Source organism: Triticum aestivum, chromosome 3D (genome assembly GCF_018294505.1).
Source record: "Triticum aestivum cultivar Chinese Spring chromosome 3D, IWGSC CS RefSeq v2.1, whole genome shotgun sequence".
NCBI classification, from domain to species: Eukaryota; Viridiplantae; Streptophyta; class Magnoliopsida; order Poales; family Poaceae; genus Triticum; species Triticum aestivum.
This window is the reverse complement of record NC_057802.1, coordinates 379,396,688-379,413,790: the sequence shown is the minus strand read 5'-3', so window position 1 is coordinate 379,413,790 and position 17,103 is coordinate 379,396,688. Positions and strand designations below refer to the sequence as shown.

Here is a 17,103-nt window from a genome sequence, read left to right as displayed (position 1 = left end):
ATTCTTGTGTGACGAAAATGGAGCATGATTAAACTATATGATTTTGTAGGGATGAACTTTCTTTGGCCATGTTATTTGAGAAGACATAATTGCTTAGTTAGTATGCTTGAAGTATTATTATTTTTTATGTCAATATGAACTTTTATCTTGAATCTTTCGGATCTGAATATTCATACCACAATTAAGAAGAATTACATTGAAATTATGCCAAGTAGCACTCCGCATCAAAAATTCTGTTTTTATCCTTTACCTACTCGAGGACGAGCAGGAATTAAGCTTGGGGATGCTTGATACGTCTCCAACGTATCTATAATTTTTGATTGCTCCATGCTATATTATCTACTGTTCTGGACAATATTGGGCTTTATTATCCACTTTTATATTATTTTTGCGACTAACCTATTAACTGGAGGCCCAGCCCAGAATTGCAGTTTTTTTGCCTATTTCAGAGTTTCGCAGAAAAAGAATATCAAACGGAGTCCAAACGGAATGAAACCTTCGGGAGCGTGATTTTTGGAACGAACATGATCCAGGAGACTTGGACCCTACGTAAGAGAAGCTTCCAGGAGGCCATAAGGTAGGGGGCGCGCCCACCCCCAGGGTGTGCCCTCCACCCTTGTGGGCCCCATGTTGCTCCACCGACGTACTTCTTCCTCCTATATATACCTACGTACCCCCAAACGATTAGAGACGGAGCCAAAAACCTAATTCCACCGCCGCAACCTTCTGTACCCACGAGATCCCATCTTGGGGCCTGTTCCGGAGCTCCGCCGGAGGGGGCATCCATCACGGAGGGCTTCTACATCAACACCATAGCCTCTCCGATGATGTGTGAGTAGTTTACCTCAGACCTTCGGGTCCATAGTTAGTAGCTAGATGGCTTCTTCTCTCTTTTTGGATCTCAATACAATGTTCTCCCCCTCTCTCGTGGAGATCTATTCGATGTAATCTTGTTTTTGCGGTGTGTTTGTTGAGACCGATGAATTGTGGGTTTATGATCAAGATTATCTATGAACAATATTTGAATCTTCTCTGAATTCTTTTATGTATGATTGGTTATCTTTGCAAGTCTCTTCGAATTATCAGTTTGGTTTGGCCTACTAGATTGATCTTTCTTGCAATGGGAGAAGTGCTTAGCTTTGGGTTCAATCTTGCGGTGTCCTTTCTCAGTGACAGTAGGGGCAGCAAGGCACGTATTGTATTGTTGCCATCGAGGATAACAAGATGGGGTTTTTATCATATTGCATGAATTTATCCCTCTACATCATGTCATCTTGCTTAAGGCGTAACTCTGTTTTCATGAACTTAATACTCTAGATGCATGCTGGATAGCGGTCGATGAGTGGAGTAATAGTAGTAGATGCAGGCAGGAGTCGGTCTACTTGTCTCGGACGTGATGCCTATATACATGATCATACCTAGATATTCTCATAACTATGCTCAATTCTGTCAATTGCTCAACAGTAATTCGTTCACCCACCGTAAAACACTTATGCTCTTGAGAGAAGCCACTAGTGAAACCTATGGCCCCCGGGTCTATCTTCATCATATTAATCTTCCAACACTTAGTTATTTCCTTTGCTTTTTTACTTTGTTTTTATTTTACTTTGCATCTTTATCACAAAAATACCAAAAATATTATCCTATCATATCTATCAGATCTCACTCTCGTAAGTGACCGTGAAGGGATTGACAACCCCTTATCGCGTTGGTTGCGAGGAGTTATTTGTTTTGTGTAGGTACGAGGGACTTGCGCGTAGCCTCCTACTGGATTGATACCTTGGTTCTCAAAAACTGAGGGAAATACTTACGCTACTTTGCTGCATCACCCTTTCCTCTTCAAGGAAAAACCAAGGCAGTGCTCAAGAGGTAGCAGCTGTGTGGACGCGCAGCCGAGTAGACTAGCATATGACACGGTCGATGGCTTGGTCTCACTAGCCATGGAGCATTGGATGCTAACCGGATGATATGGACTTGGAAAGGTCTGGTCGGATTCGACGTAGTCGGATCCGAGCCGAGATAAGGTCCGAGTCGGACAGACCGAACTATGAGACGCAACGATATATCATATGTGAGTCTCTAGTACAACATACGTTCTATGTCCTAAGACCTGAGCTGGCACATGTTCTCGGGATGGTGACAGACTTGCTTTGGGCCGACCAAACGCTACTCCGTGACTGGGTAGTTACAAAGGTAGGTTTTAGGCTTGTCCGGACCCATGCTGCGAGTCATGGTCGAGCAAGATGGGATTTGCCCCTCCGACCAGGAGAGATATACTCTGGGCCCCTCGTGTGATCCGACCAGGATAAGCATGGCCATGCGACAAGGATTATGAGATAATTCGGATAGTGGTCGGCATCACTGGAACGAGAAAGAGGTCGGGCTGGCACAAGAATGACAGACTCGCCTTGAGCTCGACAACATATATCGTGTGGCAAAAGGAATGGAAGTGTGATGTACAGGTTCGCTAACCAGCTTCATAGTCTGCTTGGTGTTCGGCATGCCTTGCTAGAGGCCGCTACCAACCGTGCAGTTCGGAGGTAATCCGAACTGCAACCAAGCCGGCTTGAACCTAAGGGGTCGCGCGCTTAAGGGAAGGAACCTACGAGGTCGGATCTGAGGACACTGGTCGGATGTGATCCGAGCTGTATTCGGATTGTGGCCGAGTAGACTTATGGGCTTTAGGGTCCGTGTGAGGCCCAAGTGTTGAGCCCGCGACGGACGCCTATATAAAGTGGAGGTGCCGCACACTCAGGCGATTGATCGCTTCGGCGCTGTCACTAGGGTTTGCATGTGTTGCGAATAGACACCTCCACTCGCCGCCGGTTGTGTGATCGGACCTAGCAGTCCGCCGCACGATGTTCCTCCTGCATGCGCGGATACCGTTAGAGGCGGTGCACCTGTGCCGCTCTGGCGAACTTGTACGTGGGATCGGACGACCGGCCATTCGAGGGAGATCGCACGAGGAGGAGACAATCCACGTGGACGCGCTGCCCCAACTCTTCTTCCGCTGCACGACACTACGCGTCTAGTGGTAACGATCTATGATCCATCTCCCGCAGCATGTTCTTGGTTGTTCTGCGAGTAGGAAAATTTTAATTTGCAGGCGACGCACCCTACGGTAGAACCCAACACTTGCCACACCCATCAATGTCCGGTTCTTCCTCTCCGCTACACCATTTTGTTGAGGGGTGTAAGGTGCGGAATATTGATGCTTGATCCCCTCATCACTAAGAAACCCATCCAAGGTGTAGTTCTTGAACTCGGTGCCGTTGTCACTTCTTATCGTCAAGATCTTTGCATTGTGTGGACGTTGAGCTTCATTTGCAAAGTCGATGACGGTTTGTTGGGTCTCACTCTTCCTCTTGAAGAAATATACCCAAGTGTATCTTGAGTAATCATCCACAATCACCAAGAAATACTTTCTACTCCCAAGACTATCAAAGGATGGAGGTCCAAAGAGATCCAAGTGAAGGAGCTCCAAGGGCCTCTTCGAGTAGATGATAGTCGTGGGAGGGTGAGCCTTCTCATGTAGCTTTCCTTCGATACAAGCACTGCAAGCACGATCTTTAGCAAAACTAACATTTGTTAGTCCACGGACATGGTCCCCCTTGAGAAGACTTTGCAAAGATCTCATATTGACATGGGCTAAACGGCGATGCCAAAGCCATCCCACGTCAACTTTAGCCATTAGGCATGTCGCGGTCTTAGTGGGTCGCTCTGAAAAGTTAATCACATAAAGACCGTTCTCGGCATGCCCAACAAAGGCTACTTTAAGAGTCTTGCTCCACAAGAGGGCCACGGTATCAATATCAAAGAAGGTGGCAAAGCCCATGAGTGCAAGTTGACGAACGGAAAGTAAATTGTATGCAAGGGACTCAACAAACATGACTTTCTCGATCATGAGATCATGAGAAATGACAACCTTGCCAAGACCCAATACCTTAGAAGACGAGGCAACACCCCACTCGACATTGGTGGGCATAGATGAAATCTTGTGCACGTCCACCACCAAGTCCTTGCTCCGGGTCATATGATTTGTGGCTCCACTATCGAGCAACCATGATCCCCCACCGGAAGCAAACACCTACAAGAGATCAATGCTTGGTTTTAGGTACCCATTTTGTAATGGGTCCTTTGATGTTAGTAACAAGGGTCTTAGGAACCCAAATAGACCATTCAATGTACTCATAAGGAGAACCAACAAATTTGGCATAAACATGCCCATCACTCGCACGACATAACACATAAGAAGGGTTAAAGTCGCTGGCTTTGTTGGAAGGGGTGGCATTGCCCTTCTTGACACCACCGCCCTTCACATTGTTATTCTTCTCCTTAGGAGCACCCTCTCCCTCCTTCACAAAAGTTTGCTTGAGAGGAGGAGGTCGTCTGGCCTTGTCATTCTTCTTCTTGTTCTTGGACTTGGGTGCAAACCCAATTCCCTCCTTACCCGCAACTTCCTTTTGATTGCTCAAAAGTTCGTTGAGGTTCTTCTCACCTTGTATGCAAGACACAAGGCCTTTTTCAAGTTGCTCCTTCAATTTTGCATTCTCCTCCACAAGATGCACATGCTCACAACACGGGTTAGTAGCATTTGTATTATCAATTAAAACCATATGAGGAAATGTGGCTTTCTCCTTGGTTACCTTCAGTTGGAGTTGATCATGAGACTCTTTGAGGCTAGCATGAGCACCCTTCAAGGCCTTGTGAGCCTTGTCAAGTATATCAAACTCCTCCTTGAGTCTAGCAAGATCAACCCCAAGTTTGGCCTTCTCGGAATTGAGCACACGAGATACAACAAGAGCATGATCAAGATCTTTCTTTAATTTCGGATGATCATCGTTGTGTGACTCCTCAAGAGCCAAACGATGACCACGCTCTTCCTCAAGCGCATTAGAGAGATCCGATATCTCATCGGCATAGTCACGACTATGCCCCTCCATCTTAGAGATGGTTTGTTCGTGAGCCTCGATCATGTCATTGGCTTCACCAAGTTGTTCCAAGAGAGCAACAAAGTGCTTCTTGGGTTTCCCCTTGAGCTTACTCAGAAAAGACTCAAATTCATTTTCTTCCTCCTTCGACCCCTCACTTTCATCAATGCAATCTGTCAAGGAGGGATTAGTAATGATGGTGGTTTTTATGTTGGGGGTTACCTTGTTGGTGGCTTTGGCCATGAGGCACTTGGCGGTGATGTTCTCGTTGGGTGAGTCGAGGAGGGACACCCGTGGAGTTGTTGCAATGGCAACGGAGGCCATGGCAACCGTCTCACCTTCATCATCATCATCATCATCCTCATTGTACTCTTCTTGTGCCACCAACCCCTTGGGAGGAGTCTTCTTGGTGAAGTTGTTCTTGTTGGGGAAGGACTTGGCCTTGTCTTTTCGGATAAGCTTGCCACCATTGTGTTCCCTCTTCTCGTATGGGCACTCCGCAACAAAATGGCTCACATTGCCACAATTCTAGTGTGTCCTCACACGTTGCTTGACCCTGGCGCCACTTGAGTTGTTCTTGTTGAAGTTGGGCCTTGAGTTCTTCTTGCTCCAAAATTGTCGTGAAGCAAGAGCCATGTGCTCATGATAAGCATACTTGGTATCTTTGGGGCAACACTCCTCTTCTTCCTCTTCACCCTCTTCTTCCACACTAGCCTTGGCCTTCAAAGCAAGGTTGGTCTTCTTTGCTCGTTGCGAATGCAACACCGCATTGTCGGCGGTCTTGTCCAAGATCCTCATTGCAACAAACTTATCCAACACTTCACTTGAGGACAAGGCGTGAAAGTCCGGCCTTTGACAGATGACGGAGGACATGGCCTTATGGTAAGGCATCATGGCCTTGATAAACTTGCGCTTGATCCAATTGTCATCCATATCCTTGCTCCCATGATCTCGGAGTGAGACCGCGGGAGTGGTTAATCTCCGGTAAAGCTCACGAGGTTGTTCATCTTCATTCATTGCAAACTCATTGGCTTCATCTTGCACCACTTCATAGTTGGAGCGTTGAATGCTTGCACTTCCCTTGTAAATGGAAACAACATGTTGCCATGCTTCCTTGGCCACGGTGAAAGGTCGGAGATGCGCAATATCTTCGGGTGGAATTGCATCTTGAATAATGAAGAGAGTGGACTCGTTGAATTGATGATCCCCGGCTTCTCTAGGAGTGAGGTTGCTTGGGTCATGCGGGTAGAAACCTTGCTCAATAATTCTCCAAAGATTACTAGAACTATGATTTAAATGACATTTAAAACGGTAGACCCAAGAGGCAAAATCCTCATTTTTCACAAACTTAGGAGGAGGACCAACATGATTCAAACGAGTGGAGGGAACTGGTCCTCCATAAGTAAGGGGTGGTTCAACATGGGCAAAGATGCCGTTTCCACTTCTACCACAAGTCAAAGGAACTTTATCACTAGTAGCTTCCCCCTTGTCGGAGTTAGCATCCGTCACCTTGTTAGTGGGATCGACCACTTCGAATGGTGCGGTGGATAATTTAAGACCGTCAAGAAACTCCTTAAACATGCCTTTGACCTCGGTCGTCATGGAGGTTTTCAATGTGTCCAAAGCCACATTGAATTCCTCACGAGAGACCGAGGATCCCCCATCGGCCGTAGACGAGGACGGATTCACACGGGGGTGCTCCTCCCCACCGTCTACGGTGTCAACCATACTCTTCGGACGGCGAAGTCCTTAATAAAGAGACGAGGCTCTGATACCAATTGAAAGGATCGATATAGTTGACTAGGGGGAGGGGGTGAATAGGCAACTAACAATTTTTAGCTTTTCTTTACCAAATTAAACTTTGCATCAAAGTAGGTTGTCTAGATATGCAACTAGGTGAGCAACCTATATGATGCAACAACGGCAAGCACACAAGCAAGCAAGGGATACAACACAATATAAGCTTGCACAAGTAAAGGTGAGAGATAACCAAGAGTGGAGCCAGTGGAGATGAGGGTGTGTTACCGAAGTTCTTTCCCTTTGAGAGGAAGTACGTCTCCGTTGGAGCGGTGTGGAGGCACAATGCTCCCCAAGAAGCCACTAGGGCCACCGTATTCTCCTCACGCCCTCACACAATGCGAGATGCCGTGACTCCACTATTGGTGCCCTTGGAGGCAGCGACCGAACCTTTACAAACAAGGTTGGGGCAATCTCCACAACTTAATTGGAGGCTCCCAACGGCACCACGAAGCTTCACTATAATGGAATATGGCTCCGCGGTGACCTCAACCGTCTAGGGTGCTCAAACACCCAAGAGTAACAAGATCCGCAAGGGATTAGTGGGGGGAATCAAATTTCTCTTGGTGTAAGTGTAGATCGGGGCCTTCTCAACCAATCGCAAGAAAATCAACAAGTTTGATTGGCTAAGGAGAGAGATCGGGCGAAAATGGAGCTTTGAGCAACAATGGAGCTTGGGGAGGGAAGAGTGTTGGGGAACGTAGCAGAAATTCAAAATTTTCCTACGAGTCACCAAGATCAATCTAGGAGATGCTAGCAACGAGAGGGGGGGGAGTGCATCTACATACCCTTGTAGATCGCGAGCGGAAGCGTTCAAGAGAACGGGGTTGATGGAGTCGTACTCGTCGTGATCCAAATCACCGATGATCCTAGCGCAGAACGGACGGCACCTCCGCGTTCAACACACGTACGGAGCGGGGACGTCTCCTCCTTCTTGATCCAGCAAGGGGGGAGGAGAAGTTGATGGAGATCCAGCAGCACGACGGCGTGGTGGTGGAAGTAGCGGGATCCCGGCAGGGCTTCGCCAAGCGCAAGCGGGGAGGAAGAGGTGTCACGGGAGGGAGGGAGGCGCCAGGGCTTGGGGCGCTGCTCCCATGCGCCTCCCCACTATATATAGGGGTGGAGGGGGCTGGTTTCTTGCCCTCCAAGTCCATTGGGGCATTGGCAAAGGTGGGGGAAAGAAATCCCATCATTTCCCTTCCCCACCGATTGTTATCCCCCTTTTTTAGGGATCTTGATCTTATCCCTTCGGGATATGATCTTATTCCTTCTAAGGTGGGATCTTGGTGCGCCTTGACCAGGGGTGTGGGGCCTTGCCCCCACTACCCACGTTCATGTGGGTCCCCCCATGCAGGTGGGCCCCACTTCAGAACCTTCTAGAACCTTCCCGGTACAATACCGAAAAATCCCGAACATTTTCCGGTGGCCAAAATAGGACTTCCCATATATAAATCTTTACCTCCGGACCATTCCGGAACTCCTCGTGACGTCCGGGATCTCATCCGGGACTCCGAACGACTTTCGGATTTCCGCATACTAATATCTCTACAACCCTAGCGTCACCGAACCTTAAGTGTGTAGACCCTATGGGTTCGGGAGACATGCAGACATGACCGAGACGACTCTCCGGTCAATAACCAACAACGGGATCTGGATACCCATGTTGGCTCCCACATGTTCCACGATGATCTCATCAGATGAACCACGATGTCGGGGATTCAATCAATCCCGTATACAATTCCCTTTGTCAATCGGTACGTTACTTGCCCGAGATTCGATCGTCGGTATCCCAATACCTTGTTCAATCTCGTTACCGGCAAGTCACTTTACTCGTACCGTAATGCATGATCCCGTGACCAAACACTTGGTCACATTGAGCTCATTATGATGATGCATTACCGAGTGGGCCCAGAGATACCTCTCCGTCATACGGAGTGACAAATCCCAGTCTCGATTCGTGCCAACCCAACAGACACTTTCGGAGATACCTGTAGTGCACCTTTATAGCCACCCAGTTACGTTGTGACGTTTGGTACACCCAAAGCATTCCTACGGTATCCGGGAGTTGCACAATCTCATGGTCTAAGGAAATGATACTTGACTTTAGAAAATCTCTAGCAAACGAACTACACGATCTTGTGCTATGCTTAGGATTGGGTCTTGTCCATCACATCATTCTCCTAATGATGTGATCCCGTTATCAATGACATCCAATGTCCATGGTCAGGAAACCATAACCATCTATTGATCAACGAGCTAGTCAACTAGAGGCTTACTAGGGACATGTTGTGGTCTATGTATTCATGTATTACGGTTTCCAGTTAATACAATTATAGCATGAACAACAGACAATTATCATGAACAAGGAAATACAATAATAACCATTTTATTATTGCCTCTAGGGCATATCTCCAACAAAGAGGTGGTCAACTTGGAGAAGAAGACCCCCCTTATATAGTGGGAGGAAAGGTCCAACCGTTACCCACTTATTCAGCCCACGACATGCGGTACTACCGCACATGCCCACGGTACTACCACAAGGGCATGCGGTACTACCGCTAGGCAGTGCGGTACTACCGCTCGCACGACAGGGGCCAGATGAGGCCCTGTTGCGAAAAGCAACGAGCGTTAGAACCGCCCGAGCGGTACTACCACGCGCCCTTGCGGTACTATCGCGCGCCCTTGCGGTACTACCGCAAGGCAGGGTTCAACTGGGCTGAGAAGGCACAGACTAATAAAATTACATCCGTGGCTAATTCCGCCGAGTTTCGGTCTGTGTAAAAATCCGGCACGGTACTACGGCTCACAGGGAGCGATACTACCGCGTAGGGCGCGGAAGTAAAAAATTACTTCCGCACCTACTTCCGTGAGTGTCAGCGTTCTGGGCTAGATGCCATGGTACTACCGCACGCTAGGAGCGGTACTACCGTACCATGCGGTACTACCGCTACCCTGGGCGGTACTACCGTGGCCTGCTGCGGTACTACTGCTCCCTTGAGCAGTACTACCGCACGCCACAGAACTATAGCACTTGGAGGCCTTCATCTTCGCAAAGACAAGGGAAAACGACCGATACTCCAATAAAGCGAAGGAAAGGTGGTGCAAAGGAACAGATGTGTACGTGTTGATCCCGCCCTAACCTTTCCGAAGCGGACCCCCTCTTAATAGTACGGCTTTGCTACAACTCAAATCCACCGAAAAGAAACGTAGAGAAACGCCGTCTTCGATATGCTCTGAGGGGCACCAAATTGTCTTGTGCCTAGACATGAGATATCTGAAATGCTCAATGCACACGATTAGTCCGCAAATGCATTGTCATCAATCACCAAAACCACATAAGGAGAAATATGCCCTTACAATGATGATTATATTCATCGTGAACTACATTGATCGTAACATTTAACGATTTGCTTTTGAGTTTTTGTATGATAAAAACTTATTTGTGTTTGAATTAGAACTCTATGTGCTTGGTAAAGATATTTATATTGGTTTAAGGTTTATTACTAAGTAATTTCATGCCCGTAAATTAATTCTAAAAGGGTTACCTATTTAGTTGTTCTTACAATAGTTCCACCAGGTGGATCATTTGTGTTATTGTTAATGCCAGCATTCTTCATATCTAGTTAATTGGCTACTCCCATGTGACCAACAATGCATGGGAGCCAAACCTGCAATTGAAAATGAGTCACTGGCTGGCCCTATGTAATAGCTTCTCAAAAGAGGCCGAACTCACAAGATTGAAAACACACTGGATTATCAGGAGATATATCATCTTACCAACCAGTAACGGGGAAATCATCACCCAAAAAATCATTGTTCGAACCTCCCCTGCGTACCCACTGCCCACAATGCTTACATGTTTAGAGAACAAGTCTCAAAAGATGCTTATCTGTTGTACTAAGCAACAAGATTATTAAAAACAACATCGCTAAACTGAGGGAAGGAGCAGCATAGTTCATAGAAACCTCTGACGGCTTCCTTCACCCTGCCGATGAACTCATCTTTGCTACTAACCCCTTGAAGCGTCCCTCGCCAGCTGCAGCAAAGTTCAAACAGCAGTAGTTAAATATACATAACTGTAATAATGTTGGCAAAGTTCAAACAGCAGTAGTTTGAACAATACCACCAGAGAATTGAACAAAACGACTTTACCTGCCCAACACAAGTCCAGGTCGACGCAAATCTCCCCAGACGCTCCCCGCTGCGGCCGCCGTTCTCTTGCACGAGCGTGCCCCATACCGCCGGGAGCAGATCCCGCTTCGGCAGCGCGTCGCCGACGACCTCCTCGAACCATATCCACCGGCACCGGCCGGCCAACCTAGCACGGTGAAGAAACGCTATTGCTTTTCCACATCGCTCGCTGACCACCGAACGATTCGAGGATTTCGCGAGGCCGGCGAGGGAGATCGAACAGAGGAGGAGGAGGCCACTCCAGAACAGGGCAGAGGGGATTGTGGGAAGAGGCAAGGAGGAAGGACTAGGATAGCGGCGGCGGGAGAGCCGGGGAAGAGGAGACCACCAGAACGAGGCAAGGAGGAGAGGAGGCGGGACGGCGGCGACGCGGGTCCTGGGGCTGAAGCAGAGGAAACGAGAGAGAGATGGCGTGTGTGGGTTTCAAGCCTTCATGTGGACGGCAACGCACGAACCGTCACTTCCTTTTCTTTTCTCTCGGCACAGTAATTGGGCACGCGCAAATCTCTCTCCCGATTCACCTCCCAGAACAGTTCGCCCTGATGACGTGGCTAATCCCAGCGATCGCCATTTGCGCGACTCTTATTGTGTTTTATTGTCATACGAAACGCAAGGGCCATCCACCCACACTCAGTCACAACCAATACAGTAGTCTATGTTTCCCCAAACCCCACTCGACCTTGCCGATTTCCACAGGTCGAACTGAACCATTTTTCTAAGATGCAAACTGAACCTTGATAGTAGCGGAAGTTACATTTCTATAGCACTTAGCAAAGAACCGCTCCTGCTGATGGTCCAAACTCTGCTTTTCAGTCAAATTGCCCCCCAACTGGATTGTGACCAAAAGCATTATTGGTGACGGAAAAACACACACGATGATTTCAGTCGGCTGCAAAACCGACGGCATTGCAATCACAAACGATAAAAACAGAATACCCCTGAGAGGTTATTGTACCCCAAAATTTATTGCCCATAAGTTTCAACATGCCACAACCAGCTCAAATGAAGCTTAATCAGCAAATCAACAAAACCATATTACTGAGAGAGGTCATTGTACCCCAAAATTTATTGCCCATAAGTTTCAACATGCCACAACCAGCTCAAATGAAGCTTAATCAGCAAATCAACAAAACCATATTATTGACACTTGGGCCATATCCTCACTCACAAAGTCACAGTTAAAAAGAACAGAGAAGATTTCGAAGGTTGCATATACCTTGTCATATTTGCAGCAAAATGAATGATGAAGGACGGAATAGGTAACCCAATGCAAGTGTACTTGGAGATAATAGTAAATGTGCTTACCGTCAGAGGGTAAACATCAAGTGTGAAAAGGAAAAATATTATATTGTACTCACATAAAGATATCGAGCTTAGCTCTACTGACCAAGAACTTTTAGTTTTACCGCACCCACTAGCCAGTAACTGCACCATGGCCAGGCTCCGTTATCTTATCAACCAAACTAAAACAATGATTCAGCTTCAGAGTACGATGGTTCAACGAAACACACAACATTCATGCAATGCTGGCTCTTAAGAACGCAAAAAAAAACATTCATGCACAAATTCATGTACATAAAGGCATGGCCTACATTAAAGATCAGAGCAAAACTTACTAAACTATCTTTGTTTATGCTTCTTCTCCCCCCTTCATTTGCACAAGAGCCAACTGAAGGAAATGTACATATTCGCATCAAGTCAATTTGTTACTCAACATTATGCCTGTATGTTCTGTAGTTCAGTGTCGATTCATGTTAGATGAATTCCCAGAGCTAAACCCCATAGTTTCCTGTCCAATTTCACCAACCAGTGTATCAGTTTCTTCTTCTGCGACACAACTACTAGCACCATTTCATCCTAAGACAGTAAGTCCATATGACAGACAGCTACGAACAATTAATCAAGTATCAACAACAAACCTCATTTCAGGTGCTCCTCAATCCAATTCAACATCTCATCATTCTGCAAGCTTGTCATCTCATGGTATCCATAAGCAAGATTCAGCTCCTCCTGGATGTGCTCAGCCCACTGGGATACCTCCTCCCAGAACCCCCTCTTCACCACTGCATTCTTCCATGGAGTTGCCCGGCCATCCTTCCTCATGTACCCTCTATCATCAGTGAACCCTTCCTCACTGAAAATCTTCCAAATCCTTTCAGACAACCCATGATCCAGCCCTGGTATCCTATCGGACAGCAGCGTCGGCGTCAGAGGAAGCTCCAGGCTCTGAAGCTCCCTCACCTCAACGCCATTGCTCCTCAGCATCTTCACATTCCTTCCCACCAGTGCGGCCGTCTTATAGTCCTTGGGCATGTGAAGGAACATGGACGGCGGGTAGCCCGGGGGCGCTCCCGCCGGGTCGAACACGCCCTCAGAGATCATCATCACGACGGCGGCTAGGCTCATCTTGGCCGCAAGCCGGGAGACGAAGTACCCACCTGACGACGCGCCGAGAGCGACCACTGGCAGGCCTCCGAGGCCGTTCTTGGCGGTCCAAGACTGGATCGCCCGCTTGGCGGCGCCCACCTCCTTCCCCAGCGACCAGCAGTCCCCGGCGCTCGCCACTGCCAGCACCGCTAACCGCCTCCGTAGCGCGCGGGCCGTGATGGCGACGTCCTCCGGCAGCCCGACGCATCCGGGGCAGCGCTGGGACGGCGGCCAGAAGTTCTCCGGGCGGCAGCGGCAGCCGTGGGCTAAGAAGAGGACCCCTCTGGCCGGCCCCGCAGGGAGCTCCCAGATGGAGCGCGCGCCCTCGATGGACTCCACTGTCGGGGAGGAGGGCGCCGTCGACGCCGTACTGGATTCCTTTGAGGTGCCGACGATTTGGGACGCCGGGGTGGTTTTGGAGTAGAGGAGGACGCCAGCGGCGGCACATAGGAGGAGGGCCAGCGACGCGAGGGGGGTGGTCAGACGCAGTGCTAGCCGCTTCGCGGCGTGAGATGGCGGGGGCGGCTTGCCCGGCCGGCGAGTCGTGCCAGCCATCTGGATCTGGCTGGCCGAGTGGAGCGGTGACGGGGAGGAGTTGGGTACGAGTGACATGACACGAGGGGGATGAGATCTCGTCGCAGGGTTTCGGTTGCCATTTCCGGGCACCCGCAGCTTCGAGGAGAACCGTTGAGTGATGGGCTTAAAGTCTGAGGCAACTCCACCGCTCGACCCAAACGGACGTCCGTTTTGTCCGGATTCTATCCGTTTGAGTAGGGATTTAGGGTCGTGTTCGGGCGTGTCTCGGGATGCGGTGGCCGTGCGCCCAGCGCGCGACCGCATCCGTTTGCCCCATCCTGTCCGCGTCTATTTACAAAAAGAGCAACGTTTCAAATGCCAAGCCCTAGTTCACGGCCCCAGTTCATCACGCCGGCAACAAAGCCAGCGGTCTACACGTCCATCTCCGGCATCGGCCAGCGGCCGGCAACACAGCCAGCCTCCAAAATGAATAGTTGTCCTCGCCGGCAACACAGCCGGCCTCCAAAATGAATGTTTTCTCGCAGGCACACTGCCAGCGGCCCAGCGGGCGGGCGGCACCCATGCCAGCCTCAAAAAGAACGGCCACGCCGATCGAATGACCTAGTTCAGGCCTTCGGCGTTGAGCATCTCCTTCTGCCTGGCCTCGAACCAAGCCCTCGTCTTGTCGCTCATCTTCGACAAGTCCACGCTCATGATCGCAAGGGCCACCTCCTTCGCTTTGGTGGCGGCATTGGTGGCCTCGATGTCGAGCTGCCTCTGCCTGGCCTTGACGTTGTCGGCCTCGATGTCGAGCTGCCTTTGCCGGGCGGCCTCTTCCATGTCGAGCTGTCTTTGCCGGGCGGCCTCCTCCATGTCGATCTTCCTCTTCTTGGCCGCCTCCTCCATCTCAAGCTTCTTTCTTTGAAGGTCTAGGTATTGCTTCATTTGCTCGTCCTTGCTTTGCCGCTTCTTCTCGTCCCTCACATCCTTTTGAGACATCATGTCATGCAATGCCATGGATGAGGCATCACGTATGTCATCAACCTTGGAGTTGGTCTTGCCCCTCGGCCTCTTCAACGCCTCGCCATCTCCACCTCCGGCGAACTTGGCCGTCTTCAGTCCTCTCTTCCTTTGTAGTTCACGGTATTGGTCCTTGAACTTAGGGCAATTGTTGATGAGCGTCCAACAATGCGTAAGAGTGAATGGCTTGTCATTGTGTCGGGACTTGAATGCCTTCAAAGATTGAAATGCCTACAACACATGATCAACAAGAAGTGAACATGCAAACATATACAAGGCCGAAGTCTCATGGCCGTAGCAAGGAAAGGGCTAGGAAGAGGAGAGCATACCGTGTCCCCAACGCCGAGACCACTCACGAGTCGTGCTTCAACGCTCTCAAATGCGGCTTGATACTTGTTGCACTCTTGTTGGATGAACAACCATCTCTTTTGAATCGAGCCGATGCCACGGTTGCTTGAAATTTGGTAGGGCTCGAACATCTTCCTTTCATGGAATGTTTTGTGGACTCTCGTCCAAAAAACAATGCCCTTTTGTTGCGCGCCGGTCCTCGGATCTTGGCTAATCTCCATCCAAGCTTGGCAAATCAACTTGTCCTCATCTTGTGTGTATGAACCCGTGCGAATGCTCTTCCTCTTCTTTTGTGCTTCCGCTCTTTGGGTCAGCTCGTCGATGAACAATGGGGCTCCACTAATATCAACGTCATTGCCTTCTTCTTCTTCATCATCACCATCACCTTCGACATAGATGTCATCGTATTCATGCCACGAGTCACCATGGTCATAGTCTGCATGGTCGTCGGCCTCTTCATCGGGGACGTACTGGGCGCGGCCATCCTAACTTTGGGTCTCCTCGGGGTCGTAGGCACGTCCGTGCCCAGCCTCGAAGATCATGTTCTCCATGTACTGGTTGTAGAAGGGGTCGTCGACCGGTGCCGTTGCTGTTGGCATTCCGTCAAACAACACGCGGGGGGCCGGCATGGTGCCCGTGAACGGTGCCCGTGCTTGCTTGCTCTGCATCTTGACTGACGGACGGCCGCCGCTGCTGGACCCAGGCGTGACATTAAGGTCGATGACGGCTGCGGGGCGCGGTGTCGACGGCGCGAACAAGACAATGTCCGGCGACCCCGAGAAACGGGTCTGGCCGTCGTGCCTTGGCGGAGGAAAGCCGGGCGACACGGGTGTGGTCCGCGACTGGCAGTGCGTAGGCCGGGTGACGTCCGGATAGTTAAGCTACAGTGAAACTTTGCTTATGGTGCCACGTCACCACGATTACTGTCGCTAATCTCGTGTTAGTTCAAAATGATTCGAATTCAAATTTGGATTTTTAACAAACATCAAAACTTTTGAAACATCAAAACTAAAATGTTCGGTATGTGGCATATTTACATATACTAAATTAGGTACCACCTTGGTATTTTACTAAAACTAAAGTATATTGAAAATTAGGGAAAACAGTAAGGAAAGAAATTAAATTAAAAAGAAAAACAAAAACAAAAAGGAGAAGAAAAGGAAACCCCCTTCCCCCCACTGGGCCACGGCCCAGCCGGCCCAGCCGCACCCCACACCCTCCCCCTTATCCACCCCACTGGGGGAAAACCCTACCCACCCACCCCACTCGCCCCACTCCTCTCTCCCGCTCCCCATTCTGGATCGGGATCGAGCACCCGACGCCCGACGCCCCGGCTCGTCCCCGCCGTCCCACCGTTCATTGGCGACCGCCCCGTCCTCATCTCCTCCCCATCATTCCTTCGTCACCGAGCCGCACCCGCTCGTCGTCGCCGTGTGCCACCACCGCCGCCTGAAGGCCCCGCCGTCGCTGACCACCGTCGCCGCTCGGATCGCCCTCCGCCTCGCGTCTCCGACCTCGTCACCGCCGTCGCCGGACTGCCTCCCCGTCAACGTCGTCGTCTCTGTTCTCCTCCCCAAGCCCCACTGCCCCGTTCCATGCGATCCCCCGTGAGCCCCCTCTCCTCCTCTCCCCTGTCCCCGTGCGCACATACATGCACGCGCTCACGCGCCGTCGCCCCTCGCCCGTGGTCGCCGCGCCGCTGGCGCCGTCCGGCTTCTGCGTCTGCATCCCCGTCCCGGCCAGCCACCGCATCACCGCGGCCCTGCCTCCGCCCCCGCTACCGCGTCGGCCTGCAGTGGCCTTCCCCCCCGCCTCCTGTCGCTGCTTCCCCTTCCCCGACGGCTGCGACCGCTCGCTGCGGTGGCCGCCGGCG

At 50.2% G+C, this 17,103-nt stretch overlaps 1 protein-coding gene across 1 annotated transcript; it reads right to left on the bottom strand.

The window, feature by feature from the left end:
• Positions 1-12,434: 12,434 nt before the first annotated feature.
• On the bottom strand, positions 12,435-14,032 carry LOC123079019 (uncharacterized). The gene is made up of 2 exons (XM_044501689.1): positions 12,839-14,032; positions 12,435-12,708 (listed from the first exon to the last, which is right to left on the bottom strand). Exon 1 carries the CDS (start codon positions 13,956-13,958, stop codon positions 12,840-12,842), a length of 1,119 nt encoding a protein of 372 aa, XP_044357624.1. The 5' UTR covers positions 13,959-14,032; the 3' UTR covers positions 12,435-12,708; position 12,839.
• Positions 14,033-17,103: the final 3,071 nt, after the last annotated feature.